The sequence below is a fragment of the Alexandromys fortis genome, unplaced genomic scaffold, assembly GCF_014885135.2.
Source record: "Alexandromys fortis isolate MF-2015 unplaced genomic scaffold, M_Fortis_MF-2015_v1.1 scaffold_88, whole genome shotgun sequence".
Taxonomy (NCBI): domain Eukaryota; kingdom Metazoa; phylum Chordata; class Mammalia; order Rodentia; family Cricetidae; genus Alexandromys; species Alexandromys fortis.
In genome coordinates this window covers 1,816,189-1,832,177 of record NW_026067961.1, presented here as the reverse complement: position 1 = coordinate 1,832,177, position 15,989 = coordinate 1,816,189, and the positions used below count along the sequence as shown (strand labels likewise).

The 15,989-nt window shown below is 53.3% G+C and overlaps 1 protein-coding gene across 1 annotated transcript in view; it reads right to left on the bottom strand.

Annotated features, from left to right (window-relative positions):
* Ajap1 (adherens junctions associated protein 1) overlaps nucleotides 1-15,989 on the bottom strand; it is a 108,521-nt gene that overhangs the window by 50,226 nt on the left and 42,306 nt on the right. The window contains exon 2 of the mRNA XM_050153106.1: nucleotides 7,100-7,902. Coding sequence (XP_050009063.1) covers nucleotides 7,100-7,902 — 803 coding nt within the window. The remainder of the gene's footprint in view (nucleotides 1-7,099; nucleotides 7,903-15,989) is intronic.

Below are 15,989 nucleotides of genomic sequence, written 5' to 3'. Positions count from 1 at the left end.
TGGTCATGTAAACCTTAGGTCTGTCTGCTCTCACAACCACAGGGGAATGGTGTGTTATCACCTAGAGTGAGGGGTCCTGTGGTCTGGAGGACCACCACAGAAAACAGGGACAGACCAGCCTTAGATAGGCAGCCATCTATAATTTGGCTTTGGGGAGATAATGAAAGAGATGGAAGCCAGTAGCACTTGGAGTCCCCAACACTGAGTCGCCCCAGGGTAGCCCAGGGAGTTGGCCATGGATGCATTGTATATGCCTGGCCACTGGCCTCAGTGCTAGTATCCACACAACTGGCACAGCCCAGTCTCAGAGCAACCTTGGGAAAGGAAAGTTACTTTTCAACTGTGCAAGTGAAGAAGCCACAAGACCAGTGAGGTCACACAGGGCAGCCAAGGACACACAGGGATGCCACCATGGACAGAGGTCCAGCTGAATCATCACCAGTAGGCCCTCCTCCTACCGGTATTGGCTTCATCTCCTCAGGTGACCCTGCAGGCACCTCCCTAGGGTAGATATCTGCTCTCTACCCCATGACAAACCTGTCTCTCACTGCTGGAAGACACTTCTAAAGGACCCCTCCTTCCTCCATTACAGCTGACTATTGCACCCCTCCGACAGAGTGCAATGCGAGGTGTCAGGTTTCAGGGCTCTCTGATCCACATCTGAGCAGAGGCATGCAGCCCCATCTCTGCATTGGACCATCTGGCGCAGCCTCCAGGAGTAGGGCTGCTGCAATTTTGGCTGACTCTCCAGAATCTGGCAGTTGTGGCACGCTGGGAGCCCTGAAGCATCCCTGGGAACTTACCTGCCGTAAAGGTGGGGGTGAAACATTTGCTGGCGAATCTCATTCAAACCCAGAACCTGACATCCTCCTGGCCCTCCTGCTCCACAGCAGAGAGTTCACCAGGAGAGAAGCCACTTGTCACTCCAAAATGAAAGCTCTAGAGCATTCTCCACAACAGACAAGCACTCAATCCAGCTCACTACAACAGCTGGCTCTGGACTGGGGTTTGGATGTGGGTAGGTGGGGGTAAGACCAGCGGAGGGGCAGTGGGGGGGCAGTGGAGGACAGTGGAGGGGGGCAGTGGAGGGGGGCAGTGGAGGGCAATGGAGAGGCAGTGGAGGGGCAGTGGAAGGGCAGTGGAGGGGCAGTGGAGGGGCAGTGGAGGGGCAGTGGAGGGCAGTGGAGGGCAGTGGAGGGGCAGTGGAGGGGCAGTGGAGGGCAGTGGGGGGCAGTGGAAGGCAGTGGGGGGAAATGGAGGAAAGTGGAGGGGACAGTGGAAGGCAGTGGAGGGGGAAGTGGAGGGGCAGCAGAGGCACTGGAGGGGCAGCAGAGGGGTGTTGGAGGACAGTGGAGGGGCAGCCGAGGAGCAGTGGAGGAGCAACCGTCTTCAGAAATAAGTTTTCCATCAAGGACTCTAGGTTAGATAAGGCTATGCACACTCAACTCTTCAGTCAATGTCCCTTTCCCACAGCCTGTCCCAGCCCCTCTCCCTTCAGCAGTCTCCATGTCCTCGGGCCCCAGCACTGCCAGTGTCACTCGTGAAAGTGGTGTTTGGGGTCAACTCTGCTGTCCTTACGTGAGGGTGTGCCCTGACCTATCTCACCTTCCCAAATGAATCTCCAACCCCTTGGAAAGAGTGCGAAAGGCTAGGGTTCCCTGCCCCCAAGCCGCTCCTAGCAGAGCTAAAGCCTTTTACATCAACTGAAGAGAATGGATGGCTTGGTGCATGAATGATCAGGAAGTCAGTGGCTCTAAAGCTGGTCTTCTTACACCAGGAATAACGGTGCTAAAAATGGCATTCCGTCAGATATCTAAGCTCAGTGCTCAGGATGGCTCCCCAGGCATAGATAACAGTTGGACGTTCAGTCACATGTATGTTACACGGAGTTGTTACCAAGCAGCATATAGTGACATGTGGAATGTAAGATGTGCTCATCGGGGTGCCCTTGTGAGACCCCCGACTCCCCCAAGCCCACTTAGTCAACATTCTCACTCTCAGAGAGGAGATTGGTTTCCAGGCAAGAGGACCATCAGGTACACATCCACCCCTCTGCAGGACAACATGCAGAGACAGGCCTCCAGGTCCCAGTAAGGGAAAGGCTGGGGAGAGTCGGTCTCAGCAGCTTCCAGGTAACCTGTGCTCAGGATGGGTAGTGGGTGGGACCAGCCTCAGAGAGCCTCCCACCCCTGATTAGCTCTCAGAAGGAGAACAAGGCCCTGGGGGACAAAAGGAGCTGAAGGGGCACTGAGTGCTATGAACCAAGGCTGCAGCACATGTAAGGGAAATGAAAGAAGACCAGCCAAATGCTCCCCAGGAGAGGGGAGCCAAATGAGTCTCCCTCCACCTGGGTCTGAGCAGGGCTTCACTCAGCAAAAGCAGACACTGTGGGACCAGGGAGCTGCTGGCCATCCCTCACCCTCGCCTGTGACCATAAACAGTGCAGCATTCGCGTGCTGCGGGGCCTTGCTGGATGAGACAGCTTCCACAGAGACTCCGGAAGCTGTGGTCCACAGTTGAAGAGGTTGAGGAGCTTCGTACACTTTTGTTCTTTGATGCTCTTATCCCAGTGAAGCCACTGGAAACGTCTGAAGTTCATGAGCCATTTGCTGCAGGCGTCGTTCAATTAAGGACAGAGCCTCTTCCCCGGTAGCAAATACCCAGCAACTTAATTAAAAGGGGCTCGCTGTTTAAATTGCCACAGTGGTTCTCAATAGAAGGAGTTGGCCTCTCACGGGTGTAACTGCTTCTAATTTCCTTCCACTCCAACGCCAGTATTTAGAGAATATTTCACTGTCACCGGACATTATCCCATGGTCAGCCTCTCAGTTCCCCTGCTCAGGCCCGTTGACTGCTGAAGTGCAAGGAAAGCATCACTGCCCCACCCCCACCTCCAGTGCTTACAGCCACAGCTAAAGACACTGAAGGCACCACAGGAGGACACACAGAACGGCTTAGAGGTGATCCTTGGAGACACATGAGTGGATGCAATGTAAAAATGATGAGGCAAGGACTCCAGTGACATCTAAGTGGAGAGAGACCTTCAATGACAAGGGGACTTCCAGGCCTGGCTGCCCTCCTAGGTGGCTCACCTTCTGAGAGATCTGAATCTCACAGCTGCGGAAAGTGTCTAATAGCTCCAGGCACTCTGGACCAATCATGAAACACACACCACCATGCAAGTCCAGGAGTCTGCAGTAAGAACTAATCATAGCCAAACGCCCATCTTCCAAGCATTTCTGAAGAGGGCCTGTCTACCAGCCCGAATCTGTTGGCTTGAGCCCCTCGTGGATTCCCTTGAGTGTGAGGTGAAAGCTCATGCAAGGACTTTCTGTTTCTCCCTGAGACTCTGGTTTCTGATTCGGAGCAGACCGGTAATTGGACTGTGAGAGATAGACCAAGCCATCCTGCAGGGAGCCTCCTTCTTCAACCTCAGGCCAACTGCCGAGCCACATGACCTACCTCTCAGCTGCCAGCACACACGTAAGGCTGCAGCTTGTCACCCCTGTGCCTATGCACCAGGTGATTTTCCATCCCAAGCAGTTCCACCAGAGCATCTACACCTCTCCAGAGAGCATCAAGGTCAGAGGCAAGGCCTCGGGATTTCATCAACGGGATCCTCAACGCTGGTGGCAGCCAATCAGCACAAGGATCTGAGATGACGTCACTGTTGTCATCGACATCATCACTGCTCTCACCCTTGCCAGCAGCACCGATACCACCACCATCACCACCATTCATAACATTTGTACAAGCACAATCATTACTATTCACCACCACCATGTCCACTAACTCTATAATTACCATTGTCTTCACCATCGCCATAATTGTTACCACCAACTTCATCACCATCGATCATCCCCACCATCATTTCCATCAATGTCATCAACAGTTCCATCAGTGGCCTCAACTTTATCATCACCACTATGACCATCACCATTATAATCCTGTCATCACCATCACCAACATCATCACCTTCACCTGCATCATCACCATCACCAACATCATCACCTTTAGCTGCATCATCACCCTCACCATCATCATCACCCTCACCATCATCACCCTCACCAACATCATCACCCTCACCACAACCATTACTATCACCACTATCATCACCACCATCAGCAGCACTTAGCCTATTATCATCCCATCATTACCATCACCAACATCACCACCTTCTTCAATGTCATCACCATCAATATTACCACTACAACCATTAACATGATCACTCTGTTCATGAGAATGGCCATCCCCAGCATGGCCAGAGTTGCCAGTGTCAACATCTTCACCACCTCCCCACCACTATTCATACCAACACTATCATCTCACCAGCCTGTCATCCTCATCATCACCTTCACCACCACCACCACTGATACTACCATTGTCACAATAATGTCATCTCCATCTTCAACATTATCACTATCATCATCCTCATACTTATTTTAACATTGCCAAACACACACTGAACAGTTAGGAGGTGCCAGACCCTACACTCATGAAGGGAACTGTGTACTTTAACTGTACAACAAAGATCAGCATCAGACAGCTGTTAAATTCCCATGGAGGCATGGAGAGGATAAACTGTTGCCCAAGCAAGTTCACTACTCTAAAATCCAGGAACACCTACCAGTCTTGTCACTTGTCATATGAATCCTGAAACAGGAGCTCTCTGGAAATTCCAGAAGCTATTCTTTGCAACCCTAGGCCCTGAGTAATTCCAGAGTCCCCACATTGCCAATAGGAAAGCCTGGACCTCAGGAAAATGTAACGTATCATTCCTAAATTGTTGTATGCAGAAGCAACAAAACCAAAATCCTAAGATCCCTCTGTGTAGAACAGAACTGACTTCATGGAAACCCAGTTCTAGGTTTCAGGGTGCTACCAGCAGGAGCTCTCCAGTCCCTGCTGAGCTTTTCTGCCTCTGACATGGTCAAGCACATCCTCTAGCTACTACAGCTGGGTATAAAAATAGCAAGTAGGTATGGTCTTTCTGCAGAATCTAGACCCTGATCATGGAACCAACACAGCAGGTGTGCACAACGAGTTTTCAGCTTTGAGAGCTCAGGAGAAGAAGATGGCACTGTGAGAGGAGACCTTGACCAGGGAGACACAGCAACAGAAAACAGAGGGCAGAATCGCAGGCATACAGGCAGCCCTCACCAGCTGCTCCTTGCTGCAGCCATGCAGGACTACACAAGTCTCAGCTAGGAGATTCTCTACACCACCCCTACTCCCTCAGATTCCATATGATGTTGTAAACAAGCATCTGGAGACTATATGGCTTCCCTCAGTCATCCAAGATATCCCATTTTCAGTACCAATGGGCAGCTCTCTCCAGGGCATAACATGAACTGCTTCTGTGGAGAACTGGACTCTAGGGAGTCTGGCTAAAGGCATCCTCACAAACCCTCTCTTCTCTCATTGAGCCACCACTGTCCATCCCCCAAGCAGGCCAGCTCAGAGCCCCCCTTTCCTGCAGGCTGGCATCATTGCCAGAATTTACATTTCTCTGCATTCGAAGCAAACACACATATTTTCCCTCTTCTAAATCTGTTTTGCTAAACAAATTAATCTAGCAGCAGATTATATTATGAAGAACCATAAATCTTCTTGGAGATAAGCATCTGTCGGGTTGGATTAGCAACAGCCGATGTACCGTGAGTTAATTTGCTAAGCCTCACAGTGCTGTCCCAGGCGTTTAACGTTCGTAATAGCAGATGTAATTTGGGACAAATGGGAACTTGTTTCCTCATCCGTGTCTATACAGTGAGTGACGTATTCAGGGGAGGTGACAGCCAGCGAGAGGAGCGCCAAATTCCATTACGATTATGGCTGATGAGTCGGTAGAAGTTAAGACAGATACTATGGGAACTGCTTGCCCCTGTCTCTGCTCCAACACTGTGGATTCCCCAGGGAGGCTGTGGGCCAGACGCCTAGGCAACCCTAGATCTCCTTCCCAGGAGCTGCCAGGCTTAGAGTTGTCCCTGTCCTTGACGTGGTTTAAGACTAGTTTTGTTTTCAGGGTGAACTTCTCAGAGGACCAAGGTGCTGCAGGATAAAACCAGTGGGTTTTGCTGTTCAGTGCAGGAATGAAGGAGGTTGGCGGTTGAAGGAGAAAGGCTTTTTACCTCATGAAAACCTGCCCAAAGTCTAGTCCATGTCTGCCTACCCAAAGTAGAAGGAGGCACAGGTGCAAAGAAAAAACCAGGTGCAGAGATTCTGTACCAACTGCCCAAGAGTGAACCTCAGGAGCTGCCCCTCCTCCTTCCCACCAGCCTGAGGCTTGAGTCTCACCCCCAGCCATTCTTGCTGCTGTCGGGAGCTTCTCCCTACGTGGGAGGATCAGCAAGGACTGCTGTTTGTGGGGGCGATGCCCACATGCCCGAACTTTCATGTTACCGTGGGCCATGCTGGATATTGTGGGAGGGGACTAGCTGCCAGCTCTTTCTCCCATGGCTGCTGGCATCGGGACAAACCCTCGCCTGGGGCATGACCAGGGCTACCCCTGTTGCAGATACTAGAGGATGAGGCAGGGAAGAAGATGAGCAGAGTCGCACAGAAGGAGATGTCTCCAGCCAAGGAGCTGCAACTGTCCACACGGCCCGAGAAAAGGACCGCAGGGTCAGGGAGCCAAAGCCTTGTATCTCTGCCCCATCCCAGAGGCCTTTCCCCAACTCCTCCCTGAGGGAAGAGATGAACCCACTGCAGAGCTTCCATCAGCAACACAGGGAGTTCTTCTCCTCATCTGCCCTTCGCCTTTCCTGGTAATTCAAGGTCATTCCTAACCTTGGGACAAGTTCCATCTATCAGTGAACCAGCCCCAAGCAGCCAATACCCTGAAGGCTCTGAAGATCACAAGGTCCCTTAACATTGGCACGTGATGTGCCCGGGAGACGGTAGCCTGAATATAACCATGTAGGTAGGCACTGAAGTTACTGTGTTCCACATGGCAGCCAATCTCTCCTCAGAGCCCACACTCAGCTCTTCTCTCTCTGCCATTGTTTATACTCCTGGGGACATCTGAGCAGCCTCCTGTCCCAAACCACCCTGCATCCTGCCTCTCCCCAAGCCAGAGCAGCAAAACAAAGAGGCCACCTACCTGAGGTCTCCCCCAAGATCCTTGGGGGCTGGATATCTTTCCCATTGTTGCTGGGACTGGTGGAAGGCTCTGTTGTGCTAACCCCAACAGGGGTCCTTTTCCAGGGATCTAGGGATTCGGTGACCCCCTTAGTCTGCAGTGTCATGGCGGTGGCCGTGTTGGCCGTGGTGGTGGTGGTGGTAGCCACAGTTGTCTTCCGTGTTTGCAAGATGGAGACCGTGGTGGGGCCGAACCCACCAGGGAAAGTGTTGGATTCTAGGGCTTCCTCATCCCCCGTAGGCCCCCAGGCTATGAATTCTGTCTCTGTCGTGGGCCTGCCACCACGAAAGTCGAAATCATTGAACTCTGCATCATGCGTGTGTCTCCTGCCCCGCCTGAGGAGGCTCTGTTGCTCTGCAGTGCCAGCGGCCACCATGGAGGATGAGGCCGATGCAGAAGGGAGGGAAGGGCTGGATCCGGTGGCAGCTGGGGGCTTGGTGAGTCCCCCTTTGGGTCCAAGGGTGGCCACCTGGTCCCTGGGCCTGTGGGCCCTCCGAGCACGGGGAGTCTGCATCTGTATGGGCCCGTGGGCACGTTCAGCCCGGGCAGAGCGGGGACTCCAGGCTGGTGTTGGTAGCCTTGTTGGGGATCCGCTTCGCAGACTCCACAGCCGCTGTGGCCTCTGTGGGCGTGAGAGAAGCCGAAACTCAGGCCCTGGGCCTAACGAATCACAGGACGGGAAGTCGACTACAAGCTGCAGCATGGCTATCAGTATCCAGGCATGGCTTCCGAGAGAGCGGCCGGGCCAGCGGATGGACATGGAGCTGAGGAGAGAGAGCAGAGTAGTCAGCGGACAGTGGGGCAGCAAGATGGCTCTGCCCAGGGCCACCTCTAACCCCACCGGATGGGGCAACTTTTGGTTGTAAAAAGAGCTCATCTGAACCTGGAAAAGACCCCAGAAGCCTCTGGGCCGGCTCAGGTGCATGCACTGTGTTCCTCTACAGTGGTCACTATGTGTTGGAGACAGCTGCTTCCAGCTCAGGGACCTCTTAGATGGTAATGTAAGAGCCCCCTTCTATGGCACGGGACCCGGCCACCAAAGCCCCCTCCTCCATCTTGCCCCTAAAGACTTGCCCACAATGGAGGTGAGACTCCAAGAACACAAAAGGTACAGAAAGTGATGAGAACATCCGCTCCCAGTGGCCAGCTGACTTGGCCTCAGGCTCTGGGAGGCTGCAGGAGGCAGAGGGGAGGGGTCTCCCCCTAGAGTGCAGGGTTTGCTCCACCCTTCCCAAAACCCCATGATCCTTTAGTCCTCCGAGCTGAGCTTATGCCTGCTTGCCCTCTACCTGGACACAGCCCAGCAACGCTCCTTCTGTCTGGCTTTCCCTGGGTGTCGCTCTGGGAACTCGCTGCGGCTCAGGAAAAGCTGGAAGCTTCAGTTCTAGGTGCCTACTCTGTTGACTTTTCCACCCCTCCTGTTTATCTCTGATGCAGATGCCCTTTGGAAATTCTCATCTTCAGCTGGGGCTGGACTGAGAAAGACCAGACTGAGCACTGCCAATCAGGAGGGGAGGCTGATGCTTGCCCTGCTGGGAGCAGGTGGGAAACATGATATCCGCTTGTCTGGGTCCTGTTGGGACCATCCCTGTCCCGAGTCCATGGGCAGCTCCACTAGCTGAGCACAAGTCCCCTCTAGACCCAGGGACGCTGTAACGGCACACGGAAATCCAGAACGAACGCAGACCCGCACAGCCGGGAGTGGAGGATGTAGCCCACGCGCTCCTCCTTCCCCCAGTGTAACTTTGAGGACTGATTATAGGTGCCACTCAAAGTCAGTTTTCATCATCAACTAACTTCACATCTGAAAGTTAGAAGGAATCTAAAACTTCCCCAGAGGCTGCTGCAGGGAGAGCGGGTGCGGGGTGTTAGGTACCCTGAACCACCAGCCTCCACAGCTGTGCCTGCCAGGCCCCGAAACGCACGTGGGGTTGTTTTTCTTTATACGGCGTCACGTGTGTGCATTTTAAAAAGTGACTGCATGTGTCAGGGTGTGCCACTGTACGGGCGTGTGAAGCCCACGTGGATGCGTGTGCCGGCAGGGGGTGGAGCACATCCAGGTGGGTGTGCGTGAGTGCCGGATGTGATTGCTCGTGCGTGAGAGTCTGAGGGAGTCAATTTGTGAGCGTGTTTGCCAGCGTGAGACTGAGCATGTGTGGGCGTACTGCTGTATCTGCGAGTGTTCCCCTGGGTGTGAGAGTCAGTGTGCAAGAAGGTACCACTATGTCCATCTGTGTAATTATTTGTGTGGGTATCCATGTGTCTTGGTGACAGTGTCTTTCTCTATATCTCTCTCTGGGTCTATACATCTCTGTCCCCAAGTGTGGGTCTGTGTCAGTGTGAGCGTGCAAGCATGTCCTTGCTCGCCCTTCAGTGGATGGAACTGTGTTTATTCAAGGATGTGGACGTTCTTTCTCGGCCTGTGCTGAACCCCACGTGCCTGAAGCTGAGACCCACTGATGGTTGGGAAGGAGTTGGCCCCTGAGAAAGAAGCTTGAGTTCACTGGGACTAATTAGCAAAAAGCACCGGTCTCCAAATAATAAGGCCCGGCTTTTTTAATCAGAATGAAAGCACTTTGCCGTCTGAAGGAGGAAGAGCTCATTAGGCTGATGCCTCTGGGCTCTTTCTACCTCTGTGTTGTTACTCTGCACGAGCAGCCAAGCTCCAGCAGGGACAGGGTTGTCATCACTGTGAGCAGAAATCTAGGTCAGTGTGAGACTCCCCTGCATACTTGGAAGGGCCTCTCCTTGGAGCTGCAGGTGACCCTGTAGGGACAGAATAGTGAGAATCCTGGGTCCTTCCCTGCCCGCACATCTGGAGAGGTGCCTGCTTCCCTATGAGTGAGATGCCCTGAGTAGCTGTGAGGCCTCACTAGGCCCTGGCAGGTCTTCTAGGCTTTATCAAGCCCTGCCAGCTTGTCATGGCACCATCAACCAAACCTTACAGGCTCTACAAGTCTCTAACAAACCTTACCAGGCGCCTCAGGGCCCCTACCCCCGACTGGGTCCCACCAATTCCCTCCAGATTTCACTAGGACCCCAGGTGCCTCCAGGACTCATTAGACCATACCCAAATTCTACTGGAACATTCTATTACTCTCCAGGCCTAACAGATCCCACCCAGACTTACCATATCCCTCTAGGCTCCATTTGGCCCTACTAGACTCTGTCAGACCCCAACAAGTACCACCGGGTCCCAAAAGGCCTCACCAGATCCTTCTAAGCCTCTCCTGGCCCAGTTAGTACGCTTGCCCTCATCCCAGCTGCCCTAGAGAACCATCCAGACCCCCAGCAGTTCAGGCCCTATGCTAGATCCTTCTAGTACTCCCAGGCCTGTGCTGGGCTCCCCAGGCTCCATCACACCACACCGGAACTCAGTAGTTCCCTCCAAATTCTGCCAGAAGCCAGCAGGTCCCATCAAGTCCCCCTAGATGTCTCCTAGCCCCACGGGGCAGGCCGACTGGGAGGCAGGAAAGCAGAGCTGCCTGCCGTCAGTACTCTGAGAAATATCGCCCCAGGAAATTAAAACCACAGCACCTAAGCCTAGGCCTGCCTCCCCGGCATAACTTCACACACAGGATATTTCTGTGATTTTTCACCAATCATGGGCTGTAATTGGTAACCATAGAAACCTTCTCATTTCCAAGACACCCAGCTGTTATGCAGAAAACCCAACCCTGGCAATGGGGCTGGGGAGGCGGATGCCCTGCTCCTCCTCAGCCCGGCAGATCGCTTTTAAAGGGCTGCGTTTGCTCAGAGGGGAAATAGAGGGCAGTGCGGGGGAAGCAGCTGTCAGCTAGGACAAGGGCCTGCCCCACTGGACAGTAGAGTGCTGGGCCCTGCATGAGACCTGACCTCATGGCAGTAGGTCTGGTCTGCAGGGGACACCCCTGGACTGGTCTTCAAGAACCCCTGTTACCCTACAAGGGCCTCCTCTCCTTATTTCTCCTGCAGAACCATGGGTGTTCAGTACAGAGTTAGGGGTTTTCAGATATGCTCTGATGCAAAATGAAGCCGTTAGCAGAGGGCTCCACCTTAGGAAGGCACCGAGGCATTGTCAGCTGTCTGACATCCTCCCAGATGACAGGAGGATTCGCAAGATGCTGGCCTACCCTACCATCAAGTAACAGTGCCAATGGGCCACATGTTCACCCAGGAGGCCGCGTAGAGTTTCCCCAAACTCTGGGACATTTCAACTGGCCCTTCAAATGTGTCACCCACTTCATTCCTCAAGGTCACCAATAGCAATAAAGATGGGACACACCAAGAGCTGCGGTTGCTGCTGCTGCTGCTGGGAGACTAGGATACACACACACACACACACACACACGATGGGTGTGTGAACTGGCCTGTCTGCTGTAGAAAACAATTTGGTGACCCTTGGAAAATCAGAGCTACCACTAATGTGGCAAATACAGTCTTTAAGGTACATACCTGGACATTCATGATCATGTGACGCCTCACAGTAGCCCAATGCAAACACCCCAAGCATCACCCAACAGATAAGCACATGGGACACATCCAGACACAGAGCAGCATTTGATCCCCGAAAGGCAGGAGGTACCATCCACACACAAAGGCAAAGGAGCCAGGAGTAGGGCCACACATAGATGGAAGACTCGGCACGATCTCTGGGTCTGCCACAGATGGAAGATGCTCATCTTCCAGTGGCTACCACAGAGTACAGGGGAGGGACTCTTTGTGAGGGACTGCCTTCTGGAGGGGTTCTTTTGGGGGTGACGGAATGTCCTGGAATTCATTGCAGTGGCAGTGAGACACCGTATGAAAACACAAAACCGTTGGACCATGCACTCAAAGGCAGAGAACGTACTGGCATGTAGATTACATCTCAATAACAATAAAAAAGGACAGGACTCGGAAGCAAGTGTGTGTAAGTGTTCTGGGGACTGATGTGGACACTCTCTGTGACCTCCTAATCCTGAGCCCTGGCTGCAAACCGGAAGGCTTGAGCCAGCCTTCTGAGTCACAGGCAAGGTGTGTGGATGCTGGGGAGACTCAGACGGAGTCTCAAGTCTGTGTGGAGCGGGCTCTATGGGAGTCCCTAGGACTTAGGGTCCCTCCTGGCCTCATGATATTCACCTCTTGCTCATCTCCAAGGACACCGTGCAAAGGAAAAGCAGAGCCCGCGAGCTGTGCACACGGTTGCCTCCATCCGCCTTTATTTTCTAGTTTGCAGCTCCTTGCTTCTCTTCATTTTAAATTTTTATTGAAATCACTTTTCCCCAAGAATGGTTTAATAAGATTCAGTGGATTGAGGTTCAATTCACTCCCTTTATATAGTTTCTCCACGGAAGAAAATCACTGTCATTTAAGAGAGACATAGACGTCTCTTCACCCACAGTCATACCCTCCCGGGAACCCAGATGTGGCAGCGTGTGCTCCTGGAAACAGCAGTTTCCTCTCGATGGGGCTCACAGTCAAGGGGAGTGGGGAGTGGAAAGAGTGAATTCCTGGTGTCGTATGGCCAAAGCCACCTCACATACAACAGGTAGAAGTCAGAACTGCCTAGAGGCAGCGGGTGCAGGCTACTTTTGTCTCAGAGCCCACTGCAGGAGCCTGCCTGCACCTGCTGTGTTACCCCAGATCTTCACCCTGAAATTGCTGTAGGAGTTAGCCAGAGCCCAGGCTTGTGGATCCTTTTCTGGGAGGCCCTGTTTCCCCACCACCAACACAAGGTAGGTAGTGTGGAGTCTGAGGTCCTCCCTCCCTTCAAACCAGACCCAGCCTTCCACGATCAGCAACTTCTCAGCCAGGCCAGGAATGATCTCAAGGAGCTGGAGTTACAGAGACAACGACAGGGAGACACGGGCACCTGGTCAGCCTTGTGTGAGGCAGTCCTCTCTCATGCTTGATCAGAATGCCCCTTCACCTGGGGCTCAGCTGGGATGGGGACATCAGAACCAGGGTCCTACCCCAGACACTTCCTGGCTTCTCCCCACTTCTGTGAACTTGCTAAGAATGCTGTTCACCTCAGAATACTTGAGATTCACACGGAAGCTGCAAGGGAACGGTGCGTTCTGGGGACTCTCCTCCCAGCTTCCCCTGATATGACACACATCACCGACTCCCCCTGTCACAACCTCATGGCTGCTGGCTCCAGGCTGTATTCCAATCTTGTTCGTTTTGGTTTAGGAGCTTCCCAAGATCCCACCTAACTTGGTGTGCAGTCTCTGACTTCCTGAGGGTACTTTTAACTTGACAGTGCTTCTGGATTTTGATGAGCTTCATCTATGGGCCAGCGGGGAGCTATAGATGTCCCTCAGTTGGGCTATGGGGCGGTGGAATTGGAAAGGGGGACCACTGAGGCCAAACCCTGCTCCTATTGCAGCAGAACATCGTGGCAAGAGCGAAGATAGTCTCAGATGGTGGTCTAGGCCCTGGCATTGCAACCTGCTACCTATTCAAGCATGGACAGTTTACATAACTGCTCTGTGCCTCAGTTGCCCTGCCCACAGAGCAGGCTAAACTCGAGAAGCTCTTTAAAAGGTACCCAGGGGTACTGCGGCAAGTACGGCTGACTGAGTTCTTTATAGATGCCCTGGGGTCCTGATTTCTCCACTGCTCTCCAGTAGCCAAGCAAGCTCAGGGCCCTGCTCCTTCCTGGGAGCACACAGTGACTTTGGGACGAGGGGGATATGGCTCCAGAGCCTTCACAGGTGCTTGAGGGAGGCTGATGGGTAACAACACAGTGGCGTTCTGGTTGCCTGGGCAACATGCCCGCAAGCGTTCTGGAGGCGCGAAGTGGGGAAGCGGTGAGAGCTGTGGGTGGGCAGGACAGTGGGTGGTGATGTTCTCAGTCCCGGCAATGGGGAGTCTCCTTCTGTGTCCAAGGCTGATCCCTGGCTGCTGTGTCCTCCCTTACAGAAGTTCCACAGTGGGACACAGGGCCTGCTACTTTCTGAAGTGCCTGTGGCTCTACTGGACGCCCTTCTGACTCAGCTCCTGCCACATACCCTCCGCCACCGCTGCACTAGTAGGCTGCTAATCACACAGCCGCCTGTCACACACCTTGAGCCTCCCTCTGTAGCGGGACAAAGTCTAGGTCAGGTCCCCCAGGATGAACTGACTCACACACAGGGCTAAACCCCCGTGCCCTCTCCATCTCCCCGGAGGCACAGAACAGACTTGACACAGTCACACACAGATGTGTTGGATCCACGTCTGCAGTCCAGCAACCATATAATCTCCAGGAATCTCAGAGGGCCAGGGAGCATGCTATCATGGCAGAGTTACAGGCCCTAAAAAGCCCTCCTGGACATCGTCATGGGACTGGTATGTTGGGAAGCTCCCACACTCACCCAAGGACCTCACTTTAATCTCATTTTCAATCTATTCTCAATTAAAGATACAGCATGGCGGGGAGGGGGGCAGCATCAGGAGACAGCAGCGGGGCCAGGTGACGAGGCAGATGCTCTAGGAGAACGTGGGTACAAGCAGACACACGGGCGGATCACAGAGCAGCTCTGAGCGCGGCGGACCATCTCCCAGGCAGGGATATCTGGCTGGGAAGGTATTTGGGGAAGGTTCTAGGCCGTCAAGCAAAACACGAGAGCCACAGCACCATGTGTATCTAGCGACAGCAAGCCAAACGGCAGAGGGCTGCGTGAGGAGAGAAAAGACGGCGGGATCCTAAAATAGCTGGCCCAGAGACTGAGCAATAGCGGAGTGCCAGGCGCAGAGCGCCGAGTCTCCTCTCACCGTGCCTTCATCTCATGCTTTGGTAACCGAGAAGAGGAAGCGCTGTTACTCTCATTTTGCAGGGGGAAAAACGGCAAAAAATAGTAGCTGGGCCTCTCAACAGGAATGTGTCTTAAAATATGAACTAGACGAAGCGGTACATAGAGAAATAAGCACTTCTGGGAAGGACTTGGGCTTCTTGGAGTTCCATGGTCCCTGTTAGCTGTCCACACCTAAAGCCACTGCTCCCGGAGGTAGCATGGGAGCTCCTTATTAATAATGCCAACTTGTTACTGGTGTCTAAAGCACCCATTGGCCTGCCCTGTATCATCTCGGGAGTTTTCTAATTTAGTTTGGTAACAACTGTTACATTGTTATATGCAAAGGCCACCAATGCAGCCAGGAACTTGTTAAACTGGCAAGGAGAAAAAGTGGAGCACACAGACAGTCGGTCTCAGTCCCTGAACCCCTAGAACCTACACAGAGAGGGGCTACCATGGGCTAACATAGAGTTAGGTAGTTGTGAACCTACAGCTATGCCACAGTGTGTCCCCAAGTCAGCCAGGGCGAGTCCATGGGTCTCTCCGAGCATCTGCGGGTGTGGCAGTGGTGGCCGTGTTCCTGCGGAGGGCCTAGCTGCACCAGCTGGAAGTGAGGAGGTCCTGGAGTCTCGCTGTGGCACACCATGGCCCCACAGCAGCTGTGCCTACCACCAAAAGGCAGACAGTCAAGTCAGTGATGCGAAGGGATGAATAAGTGAGGGGGAAGGAACAGCCAGGCACCGCACAGCCTTCTCCTGGTCTATAGGCCACACCTATCCACACACCTATCCACACACCTATCCACACACCTATCCACACACCTATCCACACACCTATCCACACACCTATCCACACACCTATCCACACACCTATCCACACACCTATCCACACTGCCACCGTAGAAGTCTGCTCCAGCCGTGAGAAGAAACTGAGAAAACAGTCTCTCCTCTGAGGTCATGGTATAAGAAGTTTCATGTAGTGACATGGAGCAAAGGCAGGATAGGAACTGAAGGTAGGGAAAGGGGAGCAGAGGGAGGGAATAGGGTGAAAAGGCAGGAGAGACTGTGCAGAGACAGGGGAGACACGGCAGAGGTGGGGGGAGACAGTGCAGA